General features: G+C 40.9%; 1 protein-coding gene across 6 annotated transcripts in view; it reads left to right on the top strand.

Moving 5' to 3' along the window:
* myh10 (myosin, heavy chain 10, non-muscle) overlaps positions 1 to 20,770 on the top strand; it is a 44,097-nt gene extending 23,327 nt beyond the window's left edge. For 5 of the 6 annotated variants that reach the window (XM_061086184.1, XM_061086200.1, XM_061086208.1 and 2 more), the window contains 35 exons: positions 120 to 218; positions 511 to 654; positions 737 to 832; positions 1,553 to 1,671; positions 2,352 to 2,504; positions 2,642 to 2,815; positions 3,064 to 3,237; positions 4,337 to 4,451; positions 4,708 to 4,901; positions 5,188 to 5,309; positions 5,413 to 5,482; positions 5,875 to 6,035; positions 7,107 to 7,215; positions 8,272 to 8,403; positions 8,493 to 8,699; positions 9,026 to 9,163; positions 9,424 to 9,547; positions 10,053 to 10,224; positions 12,853 to 13,065; positions 13,273 to 13,417; positions 14,171 to 14,377; positions 14,469 to 14,573; positions 14,964 to 15,116; positions 16,588 to 16,836; positions 16,932 to 17,144; positions 17,307 to 17,519; positions 17,638 to 17,799; positions 17,949 to 18,077; positions 18,208 to 18,296; positions 18,434 to 18,557; positions 18,999 to 19,088; positions 19,523 to 19,641; positions 19,847 to 19,955; positions 20,082 to 20,254; positions 20,623 to 20,770. In XM_061086184.1, coding sequence (XP_060942167.1) covers positions 120 to 218; positions 511 to 654; positions 737 to 832; positions 1,553 to 1,671; positions 2,352 to 2,504; positions 2,642 to 2,815; positions 3,064 to 3,237; positions 4,337 to 4,451; positions 4,708 to 4,901; positions 5,188 to 5,309; positions 5,413 to 5,482; positions 5,875 to 6,035; positions 7,107 to 7,215; positions 8,272 to 8,403; positions 8,493 to 8,699; positions 9,026 to 9,163; positions 9,424 to 9,547; positions 10,053 to 10,224; positions 12,853 to 13,065; positions 13,273 to 13,417; positions 14,171 to 14,377; positions 14,469 to 14,573; positions 14,964 to 15,116; positions 16,588 to 16,836; positions 16,932 to 17,144; positions 17,307 to 17,519; positions 17,638 to 17,799; positions 17,949 to 18,077; positions 18,208 to 18,296; positions 18,434 to 18,557; positions 18,999 to 19,088; positions 19,523 to 19,641; positions 19,847 to 19,955; positions 20,082 to 20,254; positions 20,623 to 20,770 — 5,144 coding nt within the window. Of the gene's footprint in view, positions 1 to 119; positions 219 to 510; positions 655 to 736; positions 833 to 1,552; positions 1,672 to 2,351; positions 2,505 to 2,641; positions 2,816 to 3,063; positions 3,238 to 4,336; positions 4,460 to 4,667; positions 4,902 to 5,187; positions 5,310 to 5,412; positions 5,483 to 5,874; positions 6,036 to 7,106; positions 7,216 to 8,271; positions 8,404 to 8,492; positions 8,700 to 9,025; positions 9,164 to 9,423; positions 9,548 to 10,052; positions 10,225 to 12,852; positions 13,066 to 13,272; positions 13,418 to 14,170; positions 14,378 to 14,468; positions 14,574 to 14,963; positions 15,117 to 16,587; positions 16,837 to 16,931; positions 17,145 to 17,306; positions 17,520 to 17,637; positions 17,800 to 17,948; positions 18,078 to 18,207; positions 18,297 to 18,433; positions 18,558 to 18,998; positions 19,089 to 19,522; positions 19,642 to 19,846; positions 19,956 to 20,081; positions 20,255 to 20,622 lie in introns of all 6 variants that reach the window. The other variant, XM_061086166.1, reaches the window with a different exon arrangement.
* The last annotated feature ends 2,868 nt before the right edge of the window (positions 20,771 to 23,638 follow it).

Raw genomic sequence — 23,638 nt, 5'->3', positions numbered from 1 at the left:
TGATTTTTTTGAACCTGTAATCTTAACCAATTTGAACTGGACAGAAGGAATGGAATTTTGTTTCTACATCAAACTAACTCACCAAGTAGATATTATTTTCCTTGACCAGTCTGTGTTAGACTTACTGGAGAAATCCAGAGCTATTCGTCAAGCCAAAGATGAGCGTACCTTCCACATCTTCTACCAGCTGCTGGTTGGAGCTGGAGAACACCTCCAATGTGAGTAGACGGAGCTTGAACTGTTACCCGATATAAGAGCTCTTCTCTGTCTGTCATAACTACAGAGTGCAGCTGATCTTTCCAGTGTGATTATTGTATTTGCAAAGGTAACATCATTTTTAATATTCAGTGTATGTGAGTGTATATATATATTTACACACACACACAGTAAGTATTAACTATTAACAATGCATACAAATTAAAGTAAGTTAAATCTCATCAGAATCCTCCACAGTGAATTTGGGCTGATTTAATATCATGGATAACAGTGACTGTGTTGTTTGGTGGACAGCGGACCTGCTTTTGGAAGGATTCAATAACTACCGTTTCCTTTCCAATGGCAACATCACAATCCCGGGTCAGCAGGACAAAGACAACTTCCAAGAGACAATGGAAGCTATGCACATCATGAGCTTCGGCCATGAGGAGATTCTGGGTATGTAATCCAAAACATTCAAATAACACAGCAAAGGGGAAACTAAACTGATTTGATTTTCTCCGGATTCTTTATCTTATAGGCATGCTGAAGGTTGTGTCTTCGGTGCTTCAGTTTGGAAACGTTGTCTTCAAAAAGGAGAGGAACTCTGACCAAGCCTCTATGCCTGATAATACTGGTAAATACACACATACACACACATCATATGACATCTGTTTCACAACACTGTAGCTTGGAGATCACAGGCCAAGACACTGCCCTCCTCCTTTCCCTATAACACTTCAACTTGTCCTGCCTCCCTCACACTGTGCACCTCATCCACTGAACAGAGGGACCAGTGATTTACATCTTTTCTCTCCCAGAGCGTTGTCAACCTGCCATTGAGCCACATCGTTATGACGATTTACTCCTAAAGGAAATGGGGCACAGCCTTCCAGTTCCTCCACATGTGGCACTCCATATTTGGCACTTAAAGGAGAAAGAGAGAGAGGGGAGTAAATCTAATGCCAGTGATGCAGCTCAGCCAGATTTCCCCAAATGCGATGAGCAGAAGCGAGGCCTGAAGCGCATGTTTTTTTTAGAAGTGAGACTTGGCGGATCAGTCTAGATTCCACTTTTCCTCCTTTTCCACAAGCTGCAGCCATGAAAAATAATGACATTTTCCCCATCAAATTTCATATGAAAACTTGACATCTTAGAAAGATTTGTGGTAAGATCAATAAGTTTGCAAGAATATCTGTTAAACATCATTGTCAGACTGTTGTGTCAAAGTAGCACTGGGAAAGCTTTCCTGGGTGGACAAAGCAATTTATATACATAGTCTCAAATCTCTTACTTTGGCATTTTATTCTACTTTGAATTCACTTTATTTTCTGTTTTTCCATCTCTTGTCTCCCAGCTGCTCAGAAGCTGTGTCACTTGCTTGGTATGAATGTAATGGAGTTTACCAGAGCAATCCTGTCACCAAGGATCAAAGTGGGAAGAGACTACGTCCAGAAAGCACAGACTAAAGAGCAGGTCAGTTGGCTGGGCATTTTTTTCTGTGTACGTACAGTAATTATTCCATGAAAAGAAATGGAACTGAAGTTTGTTAAGTTGGAGGCTTTTTTTTATTGTGTCTCCACCATTTAGTTGGCAAACCCCCAATGTGAATTTGGATATGAAACACACTGTACAATCAATGAGCATACATTTCAGTTATGTGCTCCACTAACAAGGAGTGGATACTAAAGATTATGAATGAATCCTGCAACTCAGGTTTTGTATTGTCTTCCCAATTACAACAATATTTATTCTATAACTCTTCATGCTTCTTCGGAAAAAAAAAATTATTGCAACACAATTGATGTTTAAAACAGTGAAGTCATACTGTCAAAAGGCACATGGCAAAGTTTAGTGTACTGTTAAAGCACTCACATGTTTTAGTCATTAATTGCTCTTTTAAGTGCAGTACTTTGATGATAATGGTCAAAGCTTTTTGGACATGGCCAAACCATTGAGATATTAATGAAGGTCTGACTCAGACACAAGTTATTCTGTACAGGCTCACCAAGACGAAGAGCCCATCTGTCCAAGGACAAATAGATTTCATCGTGAGGATCGGGCCGTCTGATGTGTCGTCATTCTCTCTTCCTATATTGTCTTACCATTCATTCTTTTTCCACTCCTCCTTTCCTGTCTCCTCTGGCTCCCTCCAGGCTGACTTTGCTGTCGAGGCCCTGGCTAAAGCGACATATGAGCGTCTGTTCCGCTGGCTGGTCCATCGCATTAACAAAGCTTTGGACAGAACCAAAAGACAGGGTGCCTCCTTCATCGGCATCCTGGACATTGCGGGTTTTGAGATTTTCCAGGTTTGGATTAAAGTCTTGTGTTTCTTAACCTTTGAAGATTATGTCCAGTTGTGGCTGGAGAGCATTTGATTTGTGGTCATTGTGGGGAACATTTCCAGTAAAAATATTGTTCTTCCTTTGTTTTTCCCCTTCAACAGTTGAACTCGTTCGAGCAGATGTGCATCAACTACACTAATGAGAAGCTGCAGCAGCTCTTCAACCACACCATGTTCATCCTGGAGCAGGAGGAGTACCAGAGGGAGGGCATCGAGTGGAGCTTCATCGACTTCGGCCTCGACCTACAGCCCTGCATCGACCTCATCGAGAGGCCGGTCAGTCTGAATCCCAACGTTGTAACTGAATAGTTGAATCAAGGATATTATTTTATTTATGAATTATTATGCCTCCCTTAACTATACGTACAAGCAATTTCACAACAAAATAATACTCACTTAACTTTTTTTAACTCTCTCTTCTTAAATTGTAAATAAATATTGATTTGTTGATGGGTAAAGATGTATCACATGTATCGTACATACTTTCTGAAGTCTGGCTCTGACCTACAATGTTGTTTCTTCAGGCACACCCTCCAGGTGTGTTGGCTCTGCTGGATGAAGAGTGCTGGTTCCCCAAGGCCACAGACAGGACCTTTGTAGACAAGCTGACCCAGGAACAGGGCACACACACCAAGTTCCAGAAGCCACGTCAGCTCAAAGACAAGGCCGACTTCTGCATCATCCACTATGCCGGCAAGGTATGCTGGTTTGCTCACACTATTTGTGTGGATGTGTGTGTGTGCAGCTCTTTTCAAACCTAGAAGCATGTTTTGATCATAGCTGTTAGAACTGACGACTCAATCATGCTAAAGATTCATTATTACTATATACACTCCAATTCAGTTGTTATAGGGTAAGTATGCCAACACATGCCCTATAGTTAAAGCACTGATTCACTTCCTTGAAGACTTGCACATGGTATATATAACTTACACTACAATCTTATTTTCCAAGATGTCTATTTTCCTGCCTGATCTTCTTATGCAATAATAATAACAGTTAGTTAAAAGTTTATATCTGTCAGAGCTCAGATGAAAGAATGATTTATGGTTTCTCTTGTGGTGAGACTTCAGGGAAATAATGAATTCTGGGTAGATTTATATGGCGTTTAATTGGAGTGGACTTGAATGATGTCAAGGGTGTTATGCAATAGAAGAACACAGCATTTGTCATAATGCGAGACCTGCTGAATAGAACATCTGCTTACGATTACATGGACTGTGTCGTTTAACTCCTAATCAGTCAGAAGCTCAGAGATTTGAGCTCTAAGAACGAAGCTGTGGAGAAAGTCTGCAGCGCTGCAAAACCGATGTTGGGAATGTTGTGACAGAAACAGAAACAAATAATTTCTGCAGTGTACACCACTACAACAAGAAGTGTGACCGCATTCCAAGTTGTTAGTTGCAATGATGTGTCAGATATACACTTACAGTTTTAGATATCTTCTATTAAATTAATATTTTTATAAGTTCAAAAACATCTGTGTGTGCTGCATTACGCTTGACTGGCCAGTAATTGGATGCAAACCCTCAAACTTCCTGTTAGAGTCCAGCCTGTTTTTCTGTCTATCAACTGATATTCTATATTTGTAAATAAGCTGTCATAATATACACTGATTGTGATATACAACAATTTTAATGTTGTATGTTCATTTGTCTTTAGCTGCTGTATTATTATCAGATTTTTTAGAATCGTAAATGTCAATATCTTATCATATCAAAATTCAGTATCAGACAGAATATACTTATATCATTGTTTTAAATCCTATCACGAAGTTGTACCTCTATGGGTTTACAGGTGGACTACAAGGCAGATGAGTGGTTAATGAAGAACATGGACCCTCTGAACGACAACGTGGCCACACTTTTGCATCAGTCCACGGAGAAATTTGTAGCTGAGCTTTGGAAAGATGGTAAGCTAGTACCTTTTCATCTCCAAATACTGCAAACACTACAAGGTACTTGAGGGTGTAATTTTTAAGGATTTTTTTTTCAAATACGTCCGTCTGTCCGGCCAAAAAAATCAAAATAATAATGTTTGACAATAGTGTGTAATGTCTCTTTCATCCATGTTCACCTCATGTTTCTACATTATGTTACTGTGCTGCTACCACCGTTCCCCGGTGAAGTCTCCCACTCTAACCACTTCTTCCCCGTCTCCCCTACCAGTCGACCGCATCGTGGGCCTGGACCAGGTGGCAGGAATGAACGAGACAGCTTTTGGTGCTACCTATAAAACGAAAAAGGGCATGTTTCGTACTGTGGGACAGCTCTACAAGGAGTCGCTCACCAAACTCATGGCCACACTGAGAAACACCAACCCCAACTTTGTCCGCTGCATCATCCCGAACCACGAAAAGAGAGTAAGTACATACTTTTTTTTTATGTATGGGAAAAGCTGAGTTTCAACCTGTGGAAAGTAAAGGACCTGTAACTGTTACGTTTATATTAGACTCACTCGTCTATGTAGCATATTAAGTATGAATAGTGTTGCAATATAGTTATTTGCCCCTTTTCCAAACAAATTCAGTAAATTTGCCCTGTCAACCTAAAGAAAAAGAGAGAATAGAAAAGTCGATGGCCTTTGCCCTTTACTCTACTTTATGTATGTGTTTCTGTTCTTAATGGTGTATGTGTTTCTTCCTTCAGGCTGGTAAACTGGAGCCTCACCTGGTTCTGGACCAGCTCAGGTGTAATGGAGTCCTGGAGGGGATTCGCATCTGCAGACAGGGCTTCCCCAACCGCATCGTCTTCCAGGAGTTCAGACAGAGGTAGCAGACAACAAATATGTTTTTTAACTCTGTAAATCCAATTTTACACAGAGGAAAGATTAGCTTAATTTTCAACTAAATGTCTGTTGCTTTTTGTTTACAGATACGAGATTCTGACACCCAATGCAATCCCCAAGGGATTTATGGACGGAAAACAAGCCTGTGAAAGAATGGTGCTGCTCTATTTCTGTACTTTATTTTTCATCAGCTATTTGATATAAGAGTTACCAATGCTTTTAATGCTTGCTAATTAGTTAGCCAATAGTTTTCAGGGCAGAATTTATAAAATGGGATTAAGAATTTGGTTGATATTTACTCCTGTTAATGTAGTAAATAATCCAAATTGAGGATCTAAGAATAGCTGGTGTGGTATGTTGCAGAATATTAAGTCTCTTGATTTGTGACAACCATATGTTAGATTGATACAGCTGCTCAAATTGATGGAAGTCCATATTCAGATAACTGACTATGATTTGTCATAGAGGAATGCTAAATTAAACAAATTGTGAATGTAACCCTGTCCACAGAGCTTATTTCTCAACATCTCTCTGTGTCCAATATCTAGATATATGCTCTGGAGCTGGACCCCAACCTGTTCCGTATCGGTCAGAGTAAGATCTTCTTCAGAACAGGGGTTCTGGCTCACCTGGAGGAGGAGAGAGACCTGAAGATCACTGACATAATCATCTACTTCCAGTCTGTGTGCCGTGGATACTTGGCACGCAAGTGAGTGTCAGATCCAGTATTTTTGTAGATATGAACATTTACTCTAAATGTCTGGACAGGTCTGAAACACATCTGTCATGTCTGATCACATGTTTCTACTCCTCTGTGCAGTTCCCAGCTCGTTCATACAGTTTGTGATGCTGCAAATGTTTCTGTCATTCGTTAAAGGTTTATTAATTTAAAACATTGAAAAATTCATCTGATCGGGAAGAAATTACAATTTTGGCAATAATGTCAAAGTTGTCTTTGTTTGTATGTTTTCTGAGTTATTTACTGAAGCATGCTAACGAGCTAGCCCTGGCCCGTTCCGTCTCGTTAAACCACTTTGTACATCAATTGGCGAAAGTGTGTTACTGTAGCGTTCAGCCAGCCCTCAGTCTTATCTGAGAGGATGAAGAATAAATTTGTAAGGCAGTCATCCTCTCTCTGCCACATTCCTCCACTCTTTCTTCAACACCTTTTTGATCATCAGCATCTGCCCTGACTCTGACTAGCATTACTGAACATTACTACTCAGTCCAGATTCTGCAACATCTCAACTGCTGCCTCCTGTTTCTGAGGTTAGGTTGATTCAAGAAAGGTTACCACAATATGTGGGCGAGCCCAAACCCTTAAGACCCACAGAGCATGCTTCACATGCATCCTGAAAAACAGGTACACACAAAGAGAGCCAGTAAAAACTTTACTGTTTATAATGTCCCTTCAGGACTCCATTATACCTGCCAACTATGGCATAGGGGAAAGAAAGGGAGGAATTTCTTTGTTTCTTACTATTGGCAAATTCTTACAAACTGCCCCTTTTAATGACCTGCAGATTATCACCTAATAATCTCGGCTGGATTTTATGGAGCTCCCCTGTGGCATTCAGTTTATTGTTTAGCTGGGCTGACCACAAATGTACTCCTTTGGCTCCTCACTAAGCAGTTGTTTTTAGTGGAAAAGCTCTTAAAACTGACTGTAAACTACCTTCCCAGCATCAATTCACCTGCTGGTGAATACAACTGAAGCTAGAGAGCCAGCTTTGACTCTCAGGACACTGATTTATTATTTGTTATTGTTTTCTTACTTTAGAGCCTTTGCAAAGAAACAGCAGCAACTGAGTGCCCTGAAGGTCCTCCAGAGGAACTGTGCTGCTTACTTGAAGCTACGCCACTGGCAGTGGTGGAGGCTGTTCACCAAGGTGAGACTCCTGATGACAACAAAGTTGTGACACACAGCTCTACATCTCTGTCTGTCTTGGAAATAGCCTTTCAAGAAATACACAATTCAGATGGCCTTAACATTTCAGATAAATAGACAATACCAAAGTCTTTCACACAGTCTTCATCAACAGATGGAGTTTGCTTAGTTGCAGTGGAAATGTAGATAATATAAATTTGGACATCTACATTTCCTTTGGCAGCTGAGAAAACTCCATCTGCTGGAAAGAAAACCTTCAGGAAAATCCAGGTTTAATGTAATATTAAATGACACTTGATTAGTTTTATAAAATTAAATAGCGACTTGGATACAGCTTTTCCCTGCATATAAATCTTATCAGTTATCCATTTTAATGAGTTTCTAACAAGTAAGCTGAATAGTAGGCTGTCAGACAAGTTTGTACATTTCACGCTACTTCGCTCGTCTCTGGTGCTGTTTAGAGTCTCTGCTCAGGACGTCTTTAGTTATTGGTGATCTCCATTTTTGTAGTCAACAACACAACTGGCTTAGTTTACTGACAGGGCAATAGGGCATGTCATTTACCAAGCTGATGGTGAAGTAGTAGGGCGCCCTCTGCTGGATCACAATGTAATGTTCAAATCTCAACTTTTGATTGATGTTATCCTATAAACTATAAATGACACTGATCAACAGTGGCTTGTGCTGCAGGAGGTTGATCAGTACACTATCAGTAATAGTAGACTAATAGTAGTCGATTTTAGCACCTACTTAAATTAAGTTAACTTTTTTAATTTGTTAATCCATCCATAGATTTTCTGTGGTTTCTCCAGATCACATATACTTATTTATTATATTATATATATATAAATTATGGTTAATGTCAGCTGTGACCTATGAACCAAAATCTGAGATGACATAAAATGTATCTGCTTAATTAACAATTATAAGCCCTATTGTCCCAACTGGTTTTCTGTAATTCATTGAGTGTTACGAAAATTGGTTTTAAAGTGTCTCCTAGGTGGAAAGGTAGAGGTTGATTTATTTAATTCATGTTCTCTATCTCCGTCTCTCTCAGGTGAAGCCTCTGCTACAGGTCACCAGGCAGGAGGAGGAGCTGCAGGCCAGAGACGAGGAGCTGGTAAAGGTGAAAGAGAGACAGCTCAAGGTGGAAAGTGAGATGGTGGAGATGGAGAGGAAACACCAACAGGTAATCATGCTAGCTGTTGTGGAGAGGAAATAATTTCATTTTGGTTTGAGAGCTGGGTGCATCTTCTCAAACTGTTCCCTCCCCCCCAGCTCGTCGAGGAGAAGAATATTTTAGCAGAGCAACTCCACGCAGAGACAGAGCTGTTCGCCGAAGCCGAGGAGATGAGAGTTCGTCTGCTCTCAAGGAAGCAAGAGTTGGAGGAGATCCTTCATGATCTGGAGTCTCGGGTGGAGGAAGAGGAGGAGAGGAACCAAAGCCTGCAGAATGAGAAGAAGAAGATGCAGTCACACATCCAGGTTTATATCGTATTACCCTCTCCTTACTTGTCCATCAGTAAGGTTCACTCATGTGTGTTACCATTAAATATTTGGTATAAAAATACTCTTTTGCCCTCGTAGTTCTTTCAAAACCAAAATGTCCTCTTTCCTAATGTTATTCTAATCTTGTGGTAATATAACATTTGCAATTAAATCCTGATTATTATTATTAAGTGTTCAGGTTTTGTCAAACATTTTCTGTAGATTCTGTATCAAGTTGCATTAGTTTATAAACTTCTGTGTTTAGACTTTGATCTTATCGCATTAGATTGGTTTAGTATATTTATTTGTGTGATGATCCACAGGACCTGGAGGAGCAGCTCGATGAGGAGGAAGCTGCACGACAGAAGCTGCAGCTGGACAAAGTGACCGCTGAGTCAAAGATCAAGAAGATGGAGGAGGATATTCTGCTGCTGGAGGACCAAAACTCTAAATACCTCAAGGTGAGGACATTTTATCTGGAGAGATTATGTCAAATAAGAAGCGCTAACCTGTGACACATTTAAAACATTGCCCTTTTTCAATTTCAGTGGCAGTGTCAAAATAAAACATTGTTTATCAATGGTTTGTGTTTACATAGTTGGTGACTTTAATTGTAATGGTAACAGCAATAGCAACAAAGCCTTCATACCTTTTCACTTCCCTATATTAGTCGTGTCTAACCCAAACTTCATTTATTATTTTACCTGATTTGATCTAACAGGAAAAGAAGTTGCTAGAGGACAGGATCGGCGAGATGACCTCCCAGCTAACCGAGGAGGAGGAAAAGGCGAAGAACCTCAGCAAAGTCAAGAACAAGCAAGAGCTGATGATGGCTGACCTGGAAGGTAAGAGACCTACAGCTGTGACCGGCACTAATTTTGGTCCAGGAATGTGGAGCATAGGGACGAGGACAGACACAAAGTAGGTTGCTTAAGATGGACAGGCACAGTCACATCATTTGAAACTGGAGACAAGGGCTGAGTGAAGACACTTTCCTTAAACAAACTGTCCTCACAGCAACAGGAAGAATAAAAGTCTCTATGAAAGCGAAGAACAACACAAAGGTCAAATATAGGACACACAGTATGATTGTCTATGAGCCTAATTGGGTGAAATTACTGTTTACGGCTGTACAATGATTTAAGCAGGTAATCTGATTGCTCTTAGTCGTGTCAGGCTGTCAACCATTAGGTGTCACTTTCCGCGACCTCTTGAGCTCTGTTTAACCCCTTAAACTTGTGACTTTGCCCTTTTACCTTTTCAGAGAAGGTTATATTTCAACATACATTTTACATAATACATTTTTATTCGCTTTGTATTAACATTTGATTGATTTGTGACTCCGCTCAGAGCGTTTAAAGAAGGAGGAGAAAACCCGTCAGGAGCTTGAGAAGGCCAAGCGCAAACTGGACGGGGAGATGACCGACCTGCAGGACCAGATCATTGAGCTCCAGCTCCAGGTAGAGGAGCTGAAGATCCAACTGACCAAGAAGGAGGAGGAGCTGCAGGCCGCTCTGTCCAGGTCAGTCATAGTCATAAAGAAAAAATAAAAACAAACAAGTGAAAACAGGGAGGACTGAAGCAGACATATTCTGCAAAAAAGACAAACTAGCCCAGGACAGATAACGAGCAGAAAGGTTGGGGTGGGTGAAATAGGCATCATACATCATTAATGTGGAAAATATTCATTCCATTCCTGAAAATGTTGACAACAAACACAGATAATCTTGTTCATTTCTGCAAATGAACTCAGGTGCATCATTGAGGCCAGACAGACTCTAACTTTTTGTACAGTTTACAATTAGGCCTCGGAGTCATTGTAGACCGTGTGTCAAACTAAACCCATTATAGATGCTACATAATGGGATTAAGTGAAACAGTTCATCTCTCATCCAATAGGCTCCTTCAGTTCAGTTCACCAGATCTTAAAAAACAGAAGGTTTCACATCTGAGCCTGGTGCTAAAGCATTCAATATACTGACATGTTTTTAAAGTTACTACCATCAATACACACCTAAACTGGTGTGGTAAAATACTTCTGTCAGTGTTGTTGCTCATTTCAGTGTGTAACAAACACCACACACATCTTTTCACGAGTGCAGTTCTTCGCATTTCCATGGCAACTGCACTCTACGGTGGTACAGCTAATAGGAGGACCATAAATGGGCTCAAGAAAACAGACGGTTCAACCCTGAATTTGGACTTACATATTTTTCAACAGCAGCACACACAAACACACACACACACTCTGTTTCTCTCTCTTTCTCCTCAGTACTCCCCTGTGTTCCTCTGTTCATTGCTATCAGCAGCAGTGTTTCCCCTCAGCGACTCTAGCTGAGATCTTTCATCTCGTAGACAGCCGTGTCTGATCACAGGGAAATTGATGATAACTGATGCTCTCAGTCCTGGTTGTCACAGTAGTTTTTCCACACTAAGCAATGAAGAGCTGAACTAATTGATGCTGTCATTGCACAGTGGAAGAGAAACTGTTAACAAGACCTTTTTTTTCTCGTTAGCCGTTTTTTGTCTCTTAGTTGTAAAAGGCCTGTGTCTTGTCACTCAGAATCATAAACTGTAATTAAAGATGGACGATGCGTCTCTCCTTTCACTTACTATGCAGAAATGAAATACCTAATTAAAACTAATCTTAACAAATAAATTAGCACTTGAATAAACATCAGTGTAATAAGAAATACTTAAAATAACCCAATAACCATCTTTGAGAAAAGATGTATTTGACATGTACCTTGACTTTTTCATTTGGTCCTTGGCCGATCTACTAAAATGGAGAGGCAGGGTTTATGACCTATCCTGCAGCCAGCTATCAGGGCCCAGTCGGGATGCTTTGTCCTCCCTCTGGGGAGCTGTCATGTCATCTATCTTTATATACAGTCTATGCAGTCACAGTTTAGTATTTGATTAGTTTCTTTATTTAGTCATTAGCTGACAACCTCCCCAGAGCTGTGAAGGTTGTTTCTCTGATCGTCAACTCACATCTTTTTAATGTGGCTTTTCCTCCAGTTTCCTCATTAGTCCAATAGTCCAAACTGCAGGGATTGATGGAAAACATCTGTCTTACTAATTTCACACACAAATGATCAGTTTAGTCACAGCCGCAGATATTTAAGCTTTCATTACACTTGATGTGCCTCATTTTGAAGTCTGCAGCTCTACTAAGAGCTGTGGTCTTTTTTGAGAAAATGGGGAATTACTTTTAGATGAGAGTCATTAGTGCTTTTAATCAACGTGGTGGCACCATGTTAATTTTATCACTGAATCATTACAACATTCCAAGCAGTGAATCTCTGTGTATGTAAGGAATGTTACTAGAGAATCGCAGCCAGCATGAACTTCACTTAGACCCCATTCCAACTAAAAACACAAGACATCCCTGACTAGTCTTTCATTGAACATATTTATCATTACAGAGAATAAAGGTTTTGATTTTTAACCTACTTTTGGTTCACTTATCTTTTTAGATAACAATAATAAGAACGACTGTCAATTTTCTCAATCAGCAAAAATGTGTAATTGAGAGTAATTGATCAAGTGCATAAACTGAAAGACAGTTACTAAATTTACATTGATAACAATATTCAGATTATTGACCTTGTTCTGAACAAGACATTATTTCAATTGGGATGTTTACAAGACTTGCTGGAAGAATATTAATATTCTTAATTATTTGTTACAGAGCATCGTCTGATTATGACACACGTCAACATTAAGCCCTACTACTTGTTTACTCTCAAACCCCGGTCATTTTACTTATTTCGACTTATTCGGTTGATAACAGAATATTGGTGTCCATGTCATTGAGCCTACTGTCAAAAATTTGAAATATGTGGAACCTAAAAAAGCTGACTATTTTTCTTTAAAGTTGAAGTGTCTGTGACAATTTACAAGACTATACTTATGTGCTGCTGTTCAGACAACCAAAATATCCTCACAGAATCTTCTACCAAAATTACAAATATTGAAACTTGGAAATATGTTGAGTTTATTCAAGATATTAATTTGTGTAAAAAGAAAGTTATATCCTCAGAAGTATATGTAAACTATGGATTTTTTCATAATTTCCATTAGTAAGTGATGAGATTAGAGCCTGCTGAAAAAAAAAAACTTATTTGTTATTTGTGTCTCAAACTAGGAGTGACGAGGAGATCGTCCAGAAGAACAACGCCTTGAAGCAGGTTCGGGAGCTGCAGGCCCAGCTGTTGGAGCTTCAGGAGGATCTAGAATCAGAGAAGTTGTGTCGAACTAAAGCGGAAAAACTGAAGAGGGACCTGAGTGAGGAGCTCGAGGCTCTGAAGACGGAGCTGGAGGACACGCTGGACACCACCGCCGCCCAGCAGGAGCTCAGGTGCTTGTTTCATCAGTTGAGCTTAACGGATCTCTTGTCTTTCATCACAGAAAGACAAGAGATCCTCTTTGGTGCCTGAGACGTATGTGGCCATTACTCAGTTAAGATAATAGACACAATAAATGTGTCTTATATATATTATATATATATTATATCCTGATAGTTGTCCCATTCTCCTTAACCCTCCCCTTTGTGTCTGATCTCCAGGACCAAGCGAGAACAAGAAGTGGCAGAACTGAAGAAGGCCATTGATGAGGAGACCAAAAACCACGAGGCTCAGATCCAGGAAATTAGACTGAGGCACGCCACAACTCTGGAAGAACTCTCTGAACAGCTCGACCAAGCAAAGAGGGTGAGTGGGTCACACCCGATCTGATGTTTTTATATTGTGATGCACATGATCTATCCATATCAATATTCATTTACCAAGTGTAGAGTTTAAAACATTTTATGGTATCTACCCCATCTAACTATCATATAACATGGATCCATGCTGTTTGACCTAATTTTATCACCTGCCTCTGTAATGTGTGACATATTTGAAAAACAATGTGTCAATTCAATCGTTGTATTGACACAAAATGCCTGTGCAACGGGCCCGAGCACAGGCATTTTGTCATTGGACATTATTTCAACAACTTAATTATCACACTGATCAAACTTTTTTATTTTTTTTAAAGTGATAAAAAAAGAAATTAAAATTAAAATTTAAAAAAAAAACAACGTTATTTTATTTATTTATTTTTTAAGTAAAAATTAAAAAAAAACGTCAAAAGTGTTTCACTCAAGTCGGGAGAATTGCACTCATCTCTATTTCACAAAGTCCCGAAACATTAACAGTTACTGCGAAATGTATGTGTCTTTAATTCAATACTATGGTGCAAGGATGTAAATAGATGATGTTGATTGGCTGTTTCAAATCTTTTTGTTTTTTTAATTCACCAGCTGCTTCTTGAAAGGCTTTTATTTTCAGACATACAACTTTATAAATCAGCCTCATGTATCGACACATATATCAGTACAGAGACAGTGGCTGTGCCAGCTTCAGTTTTGTGTAAACAAACAAAAATCAAGAAAAAGAAAAGCATTTTCCTGTTCCATACAGTTCAAGGCCAACCTGGAGAAGAACAAGCAGAGTCTAGAGACTGACAACAGAGAGTTGGCCTGTGAGATGAAGAGTCTGCAGCAGACAAAGACAGAGTCGGACTACAAGAGGAAGAAACTGGAGTCCCAGCTGCAGGAGTTTACGGCCAGAGCCACAGAGGTAGAGAGGACCAAGGGAGAGCTGTCTGAACGCTCACACAAACTCCAGGTAAACTCCTCCATGGCGTAGTTTTCGGATCTCATACTGTTGATCAGTTTATTGTACTAGTCATAATAACCCCGTTTTTGTCTTTTATCAGACTGAGCTGGACAACGTTTGTGCATTGCTGGAGGAGGCGGAGAAGAAGGGCGTCAAACTGACCAAAGAAGTTGACAACCTGAACAGTAAACTGCAAGACTCTGAGGTGTGAACATCAACATTAGCCTTCCTTAAAGCAAAAGAAAACATGATCTAGAATAACTTTTTTAACTGCAAAAGTTCCAATCATGGCCCCTAGATCAATGTGAAATAAAATGTGTCACACAACGCCTAATGGTCATTCCCACACAGTTGAAAACACAGAAGTTTTTAAGCCACTATTCTCTCCTAGCTAATCAATGAATCCACCGGGAAGATTTCCCTGTTTATTAGAGATTAATTTTCTTATTTATCTGTTCATGAATACAAAGATCAGGCTTCAGCGTGAGTGAAAATGCACCTTACGTGATTTTCAATGTTAATAGCAGATTCTGGGAATAACACACACAGGTCTCCCTTGTTTATTCATGCTTTTTGTTTCTGGTGCGGTGTTTAGGAGCTGAGGCAGGAGGAGACACGTCAGAAGCTGAACCTGAGCGGCCAAATCCGCCAGCTGGAGGTGGAGAAGAACACCTTGTTGGAGCAGCAGGAGGAGGAGGAGGAGGCACGACGCAACCTGGAGAAACACCTGCAGTTGGCACAATCTCAGGTATAGTTCTTCATCTTCACAAACTTGAACTAGCAGGTCTTATATACATACACAGATACAGGTCTGACACACAAACATACGTGTTTGAGACAGGCTCAACTTTCCCGTTCCTACTGATGCACAACTGAGTGCTGAGAGAAAGACCAGGCAAACCTTTACAGCTGTGAACATCTGTCCTTCACATGCATAGCAGCTTTAATGCATTGAGGCTGTGCACCAAGTTAAGAAACGCCAAGAAATAAAAAATGTGTGTCCGTACGTCCGTTGTGTGTCTGTTCGTCAGTCCGTTTATCTTGTTTAGATGACTTCAACTCAATTAGAAGTTGATCTGACTTGGGACAAGTTTGCCAAAGTAAAAATGTGGAAAATGGCCACTAAATCCAAAATGGGGGGCTTCCTGTTGCGTTTTTCATAATGCTCCTTGAGACATTTTTGTTTGTCTGGTCATGATACACCTGTGAACCAATTTTAGTGAAGATGGGTCGAAGGGAAACCTAGGTGGCTGTGTTCCAGGTGGCGCTGTTGAGCCATTTAGCCACGCCCATTTCAAAATAGTCCAGAATACGTACATTTTCACGACTTTCAAATTTACTGCAAAGTTTGGTAAGTGTTTGAGCATGTTTAAGCCCTTAAAAAGCCCCTTCTATTGCTTGAAAAAGAATAATAAGCATTTGAATAAAGCACAGTATGCATTTGGCCCTGGATATCGTGTGATTGACAGCTGCTACCATCCAATTGGTACCATCCCTAATAATGAAATGCCAAACTCAAGGCTTTAAAATGCCATTTCATAAACTGCCTTGATTGAGACTTAATTATGACTCAAGGAATGTCACAAAGATGCAAAGAATTGAAATATAAGATTGACCGCTACTGGATCTAAATTGTGAGAATCACAATCAGAATCAGAATCAGAAGTATTTTATTGCCAAGTACGTTTACACATACAAGGAATTTGCTCTGGTAATTGGTGCATACAATGAACATAGAAACATAAAAACGCAATAAATACAACATACATAGGAGAGCAATAAAAAATAGGAAACCAGTATATATTTACTCACTGTTTACTTCTTATTTACTCACTTTTTACCAATATACAAAGTAACATTTATTTTGACATAAACATTTCTGAATAAAAATATATAAAAGATAAAAGATATAAAAAGTGAAGTAAAAAGTGAAATGCTAAATGCAAAACAGTGAACAGTGTAAGATTGCAATATGCAATGTAATGCAGTATAATATAATATGATATGATATGATATAATGAAAGCGTGGTTTGTGTGGACTGAGCTGCTGCTGCGACACATAAACAGGAAGGAGATATGTGGCCTTGTTTGCGTTTTGTTACATTGAGTGAAATAATATTTTCATTCTGTTCCCACAACTTTAAACAGTAAAGCAAGATGATGACTTCAGCATGTCTTCTCTTTGTTTTTTCATTGATATTAAACAATATTTCCTGCAGCTGTTTGAGACAAAGAAGAAGCTGGACGAGGACGTGGGAGCGATGGAGGGCCTGGAGGAGGCAAAGAAGAAACTTCAGAAGGACATGGAGCTGACCAGCCAGCATCTGGAGGAGAAGACCATGGCCATGGACAAGATGGAGAAGACCAAGAACCGACTGCAACAGGAGTTGGATGACCTGATGGTGGACCTGGACAACCAGAGACATATCGTCTCCAACCTGGAGAAGAAGCAGAAGAAGTTTGACCAGGTACACTGGTTCTCTAACAGTCTTTCAAAAATGATAGACAGAGGCTGTAGAGTGTTTTCAGAGGATTAAAGGCCACTGTTTTTCTGTCTGCATAGCTGCTGGCGGAGGAGAAGACCATCTCAGCTCGTTACGCTGAGGAGCGGGACCGTGCCGAGGCAGAGGCCAGAGAGAAGGACACCAAGGCGCTGTCTATGGCCAGAGCTCTGGAGGAGGCTTTGGAGGCTAAAGAGGAACTGGAGCGGTTTAATAAGCAGCTCCGTGCTGAAATGGAGGACCTGATGAGCTCCAAGGACGACGTAGGAAAGAATGTGAGTGACCTTTGACCTCCTAAATGACACTGCTGACTCCTTTAATTTACTTAATCTCTGTTGTCCTCTGTGAACATCCCATGGCTGTTGTTGAAGGACCCTCAGTCTGACTTAATGTGACTTATTTGCTTGACGTATTCTGTGTATCCTTACACTGTACAGGTCCACGAACTGGAGAAGTCCAAGCGTATGCTGGAGCAGCAGGTGGAGGAGATGAGGACTCAGCTGGAGGAGCTGGAGGATGAGCTGCAGGCCACAGAAGATGCCAAACTGCGACTGGAGGTCAACATGCAGGCAATGAAGGCCCAGTTTGACCGAGACGTGCAGGCCAGAGATGAGCAGGGAGAGGAGAAGAAGAGGGCGCTGGTCAAACAGGTACAAGGGGGGACACAAGGCTGATATAGGATGACATATTGGAATCCTCAAATCAGTATATGGAGTACTGAAACCCAGGATTTAACCTGACGTACTCTGTGTTGTTGTTTCCCTCCAGGTGCGTGAGATGGAGGCAGAGTTGGAGGATGAGAGGAAGCAGAGAACTCTGTCTGGCGCCGCCAAGAAGAAGCTGGAGATGGACCTGAACGAGCTGGAGGGACAGATCGAAGCTGCCAACAAAGGCAGGGATGAGGCCATCAAACAGCTCCGCAAACTACAGGTAGAAACACAAACAGACATCCGGTCCCGGCTTCACTCCTCGTGCATCACAAAATGGGAAATGTGTATTTGATGTTAGAGCTGAAAACTACTTTCACCAGCTCTGTTTGGCCTATCTCTCTGCTCCACACTGTCTGTGTTCTCCTGCAGGCTCAGATGAAGGACTATCAGAGGGAGCTGGAGGATGCTAGAGCCTCCAGAGATGAGATCTTCACCCAGTCCAAAGAGAACGAGAAGAAACTCAAGAGTCTAGAAGCTGAAATCTTACAGCTACAGGAGGTGGAGATCCTGATTTTCACTTTATCAACTAATGATCAACTGATTTTATCTGATGTTCTGACTTTAATACCTCACAAGCATGGAAAATTGTGGAATAAATGACTCAGTGTGTTTGTGTGTGTTTGTGTAGGATCATGCAGCATCAGAGAGAGCCCGGCGACATGCTGAGCAGGAGAGAGATGAACTTGCTGATGAGATCTCCAACAGCGTCTCTGGAAAGTCAGTGCCACTTTGTACAAATCTTCACATCAATATTGGACCATTATTGGGGATGGGCTGGTTATTTGTTTCGGTCTTAGTGTAAATGAGAATTCATCAGTCAGTAGAGACATGTAATCTGTGTCAATGTGTGTCAGGTCATCGCTGCTGGAGGAGAAGAGGAGGCTGGAGGCTCGGATCACGCAGCTGGAGGAGGAGCTGGAGGAGGAGCAGGGGAACATGGAGATGCTCAACGACCGCTTCAGAAAAACCACAATGCAGGTAGAGTGACCACACATTAAATAACTGTAATCATCTTAATTCTTGTGTGGAAAAAGATGATGAACACAGTCAGACCAGCAGAAAACAGAATGTTAACTGAGACTTTATCAACTCTAATATGTTTTCATTTTAAAATGTTTTTTTATCTCTGTCCAGACGAGCACTTTTGCTCCATATCAGAAACAATCTCGTGTTTTGGTCTGGAGGATTTTTTCCTCATCCAGACTAAAATGAACCATAGAGGTTTCAAATTAATAAAGGGCAAGACTAAAACGTATTACTGTGGAGGTATTCTGAGTACTGTTGCTCTCAGATCAATCAGTACTCTGCGATATTTACTGACAGTTTGTCTGTAGTTTAGTTAATTTTGTCGCGGCACATTAGGCAGATGAACTTTACATCAACATGCTCTGTCTCTCACCCCCTTTCTCTCCTTCTCAGGTGGAAAGCCTGAACACTGAGTTGACCGGAGAGCGCGGCACTGCACAGAAGAGTGAGAACGCTCGACAGCAGATGGAACGGCAGAACAAGGTCCTGTATAGTGTGTTACATTAGAACATATGAATATTCACTAACCTGTTTCTGAGGGTTGCAGAGAAGCTTGCTACCATTGTTAAAAATCTCACTCATAATACACAGAGGACATAACCTTAAGTTTCTAATGTTTCCATCTGCATCAAGGAGCTTTATCTTCTCAACTCTGCCACAGCAGATGATCAGCACTCGTTCTAATTTCTCATTTATTTCTGGACATAACACAGGAATTACTGTTAAAGTTCATTATCTTTCAATATCTTTATTGCTTCTGCTCCGTACATGCACACAATCCTCTGTTCTGTTGCTCACGTTGCTGTTCTCATTTACTGTGGAAGCACTTCACCAGGGAGGGATAGCTTCAGATGAAGAGTAAATATTTGATCATATTTAATGCTCTGGATCCTAACAGTTGCATATCATGAATGTAGGATTTGAAAGCGAAGCTGGCCGAGTTGGAAGGGACGGTCAAGTCGAAGTTTAAAGCGTCCATCGCTGCCCAGGAGGCCAAGATCCTGCAGCTGGAGGAGCAGCTGGAGCAGGAAGTCAAGTATGTGTCCATGAAGTGATGAAGTCATTGTCAACTTTAATGTTTGTAAAGTGTCTTGGAGTTCTTTGAGAAGCACTCTATAAATATATTTATTATTATTTATTATTTTTATTAAGATTTCCTGATCATGATACACTCGAGAGCGCCCGCTGTGGAAGATTAAGCATGTTACGCACGTTATTTAAAGTCTGATTTGAAATTCCAGGGAGAGAGCAGCAGCCAATAAAATCGTCCGTCGCACAGAGAAGAAACTGAAGGAGGTGATGATGCAGGTGGAGGACGAGCGTCGTCATGCCGATCAGTACAAAGAGCAGGTACGAACTCATGATGAGCATATTGATTTGCATAGAAAGATTCACTTTTACTTTTCGTTATTCTGCCAGTGTACAGAGTAACTATCCAAAAAACACGACCTCTCACCACATTCACCTTCCTGTCAGATGGAGAAAGCCAACTCTCGTATGAAGCAGCTTAAGCGTCAGCTGGAGGAGGCCGAGGAGGAAGCCACCAGGGCCAACGCCTCCCGCAGGAAGCTGCAGAGGGAGCTGGACGACAGCACCGAGGCCAGTGAGGGTCTCACCCGGGAGGTCAACTCCCTCAAGAACCGCCTCAGGTACGAGGAGGACTCTGCCAGCTCTGTGCATGGATTGCATTTATAATAATAACAGGCAACTTTAAAACTGAGTGTGTATTATGCAATTATGTCTGCGTGTGTATCTACTTTTAATGTGTCGAACTTCTTTAGAGACATAAGTATCTTTATTTGATTGATTCCAGTCTGTACTTGGAGCTGGAGCTAGCAGTCGATTAGCTTAGCATAAAGATTACAGATAAGGAAAAAGGTTTTCTGGCTCTGTCCAATGTTCAAACATGTGTAACAGCTCCATTAATAGTCCATAGTTTACTGGCATGTAGTTTGAGATGTTCCTCTTCCTTTATGCAGCAGAGGTTTAAGATTTTCAATTGATTTCTCTTGGCCAGGCGGGGGGGTCCGGTCAGCAGCTTCTCCTCCAGCCGCTCAGGCCGCCGCAACCTCAATCTGGACGGTGCCTCCGTCGACATGTCGGACGACGACGCCGACAGCCGTGCCAGCGACTTCAACGAGACTCCCACCCCCAACGCCGAGTGATTCCAGCTACACTCAGTCCTCGCTTTTCCCTTGTCACTCCCCACCTCCAGTTCACCTAATTCACCTGTGACCCTTGGCCCACTCCCCCCCCCCCACCAAGTGATCCTCGGCAGAGTGCCCCGGCAGTGCGACTCTGCCCTTTTTGTATCAGTTAACACTGCAGGGAAAAACCACCGCCCTCCCCCGAAGTAAAACCCCCAGGCCTGGAGTGTCACAGGGGCAAACGGACATTTCTGCCTTACTCTGCTCTCATTCAGCAAGCTGCTAGTCCTGGTTCATCTGTCAGCCATGTATCTTCTTAGCATCACAACTTCACCCTCTGATGTACGGACTGCAACACTACAGGAACTACTAACATCTCGGGGCTTGCAATACAACAAAGTGGACTAAATTGAAAATGTATTACTGTGACAAAAAGGTGTTTTATTTTCTCTGTTACTTCATCTCAACGATTAACGAAGGAATGTCTCACTGAGGTTTTAAGTTAGAATCTCAGAGCTCATAAGGTTAACTGCTCTGCACTGTTGACCACACTGGTTATTGAGTATCTCATTATCCAGTTTGGACCGACTGGTTATTCTGGAAAATGCACAGAACTGCACATGAAGATGTTTGAATTTTTAACTGGAAACCAACAGGGGAAAAAAGCTCTTACTGGAAACACTAAAGTGCTCACTCAGTGACACTAATAGTTACAGCTTAGATTTACATGTGTACTTTGATTAGAAATTGAGACTGATTAATAATAATGATCTTCTCACTACATTTCAGTGTTTGTGTCCCAGTTTGTATTATAACCATCACGTCACAGAGCTGAGTCAGTCAATAAATTCCCGGCAATCTTTTAAAACTTAAAAGGTTGTTTAGCACTTAACATCTGTTCTGAAGTTTCTTTTCTTGTTTAACCATCTGGATAAAAATACTCCATTCGTCGCATGATAACATTTAGAACATGAGTCAGCGTTGACGAGATGTCTAAAAGCACTCAAAGATTTGTTTTTTAACTTTCAATATTTCATGGAAACTGGTTTTTAACCTTTTCCCGAAGTTGTGACTATTTTCTCATTCAAACAAACAAAGTATGTATATATAATGTAAGAATTGTGATAACCTCAAAAGCTAAAGAACCATAAAAACTGACAAGGTAGAGTGATGTTACAGGATATTCTAAAAATATATTGCATAGTTTGATTAGTTGAAAGCATCAAGGGGGCCTTGCGTATAGGCTAATACCAGTTATATGCACTACATATATACTACATTTGTCCCGTTTCATAAATGATAAAAATTGTACACAACAAAGATCTAAGTGTTGTGGGCGTTGCTTCAGTGTAGAGCTGTGAACACTTCCTCTCTCTCTCTTTGTCTCACAAACACACACACGCACACACACACAGATCATCAGCAGCACCGGGACAAGGACATGTTAAAACATCCATAATCTTTTTACCATCCTCTGATGATATTTTATTTTGTGTAGCTCGCCTGGCGCCCCCTACAGATGATCAACCAGGTTGGCACCTTCTGTATCTTTTAGCTTTCGCCACCGAGAGACCGCTAAAAGACCGTCTGATATTCCGTCTTACTCTGTTTCTTACAATGTCACTTTGTCTTTTGCTGTGTAGCTTGTTGCAAACGATCCTGCATGGTTACACCAGTTACAGAGCGTAACTTCAGGTGTGATAGAGACACCATTCCACCTACTTTATATTTGTGTACCATCAAAATGATTTTAAAGCCTTTATCTTGAGGTTAAAAAAACGACATTGTGCTGCTTTAAATTTAAGCAAAATTTAAAAAAATTGACCAACGTCATTTATGATTAGAATATAGGGGAAACATGAAAATGTGCATTAGTGCTGAAGTTGTCATGGAGATGTGGAGACTCAAATCTCAATTTCTTCTAAAGAGATTTTGATCATTTTAGTCTGTACACTACACTGTTACAGGAGTTTTGTTGTCAGCGCCACCATCCTGACTTCTTTACCGTGCAGAATACATTTTCATCCAGATGGTTGGATTAGTCATTAGGATTTTAGAAATACTTTCAGAACAGAATTCAATAACATTTTGGGTTTTTCAAATTTACCTGGATTTATTTACTTTTTCAGATATTTTGTGGGCATTAAGCCTTTATTGAACGGACAGAGTTAAATGGGGAGAGAGAGAAAGAGAGAGAGCCGAACCTGCGGAGGACTCGAGCCTCCACACGGTTTCCTCCTCCACCAGGTGAGCGGTTTGTGCCCTTGGATTTTAACCTTTAATTTGCAGCTCTGTGACACGTTTGTTATAATAAATCGTAAAGATGAACACAATGGGACTCGTCTGTGCTATGATTGTGCGAGTTGAAGCCTGACTTCAGACGACTGACAGACAGGTAGTGACAGGAAGTTTCTTCTATTCTTTCCTCCCAACTTGAGCCCAAGTTCTCTTTCACTTGCATCGTTACTGAGGTGAAAGCAGGCTCTTGTTGAAAGTGAATCAGTCGAACCACTATAGGGTTTGTGTGGAAGGGGATTTGTACCCGTATCCATCTACCATTCAGCTGTTTTACGTCCTGGTTTCATTTTTTTTCTGAATACGGCGATTAGGCTGGTCTACCCTTTGCCCTTCACTAAAACTATGTTTCTTTAAAAGTGCCTTAGACACTAATTAGGAACATAAAGGGGCAAAATATTCCAGTCCAAACAATTTTTTTGTATCGTTGCCGTGCTTCTTATCATATCCGCTGTGTTATGTTCATAAAAACTACATTGTTAGAACTAGTATTACAGTGCTGTGATTAACTACAGGAGAAGCAGAGCCCTCTGCAGCTGCACGTCTCAAATTTCTTTTTGAACAAAAACATTTTTATTTTGTTCTGTAACC

This window comes from Limanda limanda, chromosome 2, assembly GCF_963576545.1.
Source record: "Limanda limanda chromosome 2, fLimLim1.1, whole genome shotgun sequence".
In the NCBI taxonomy this organism is placed as follows: domain Eukaryota; kingdom Metazoa; phylum Chordata; class Actinopteri; order Pleuronectiformes; family Pleuronectidae; genus Limanda; species Limanda limanda.
This window is presented reverse-complemented; position numbering and strand designations above follow the sequence as displayed.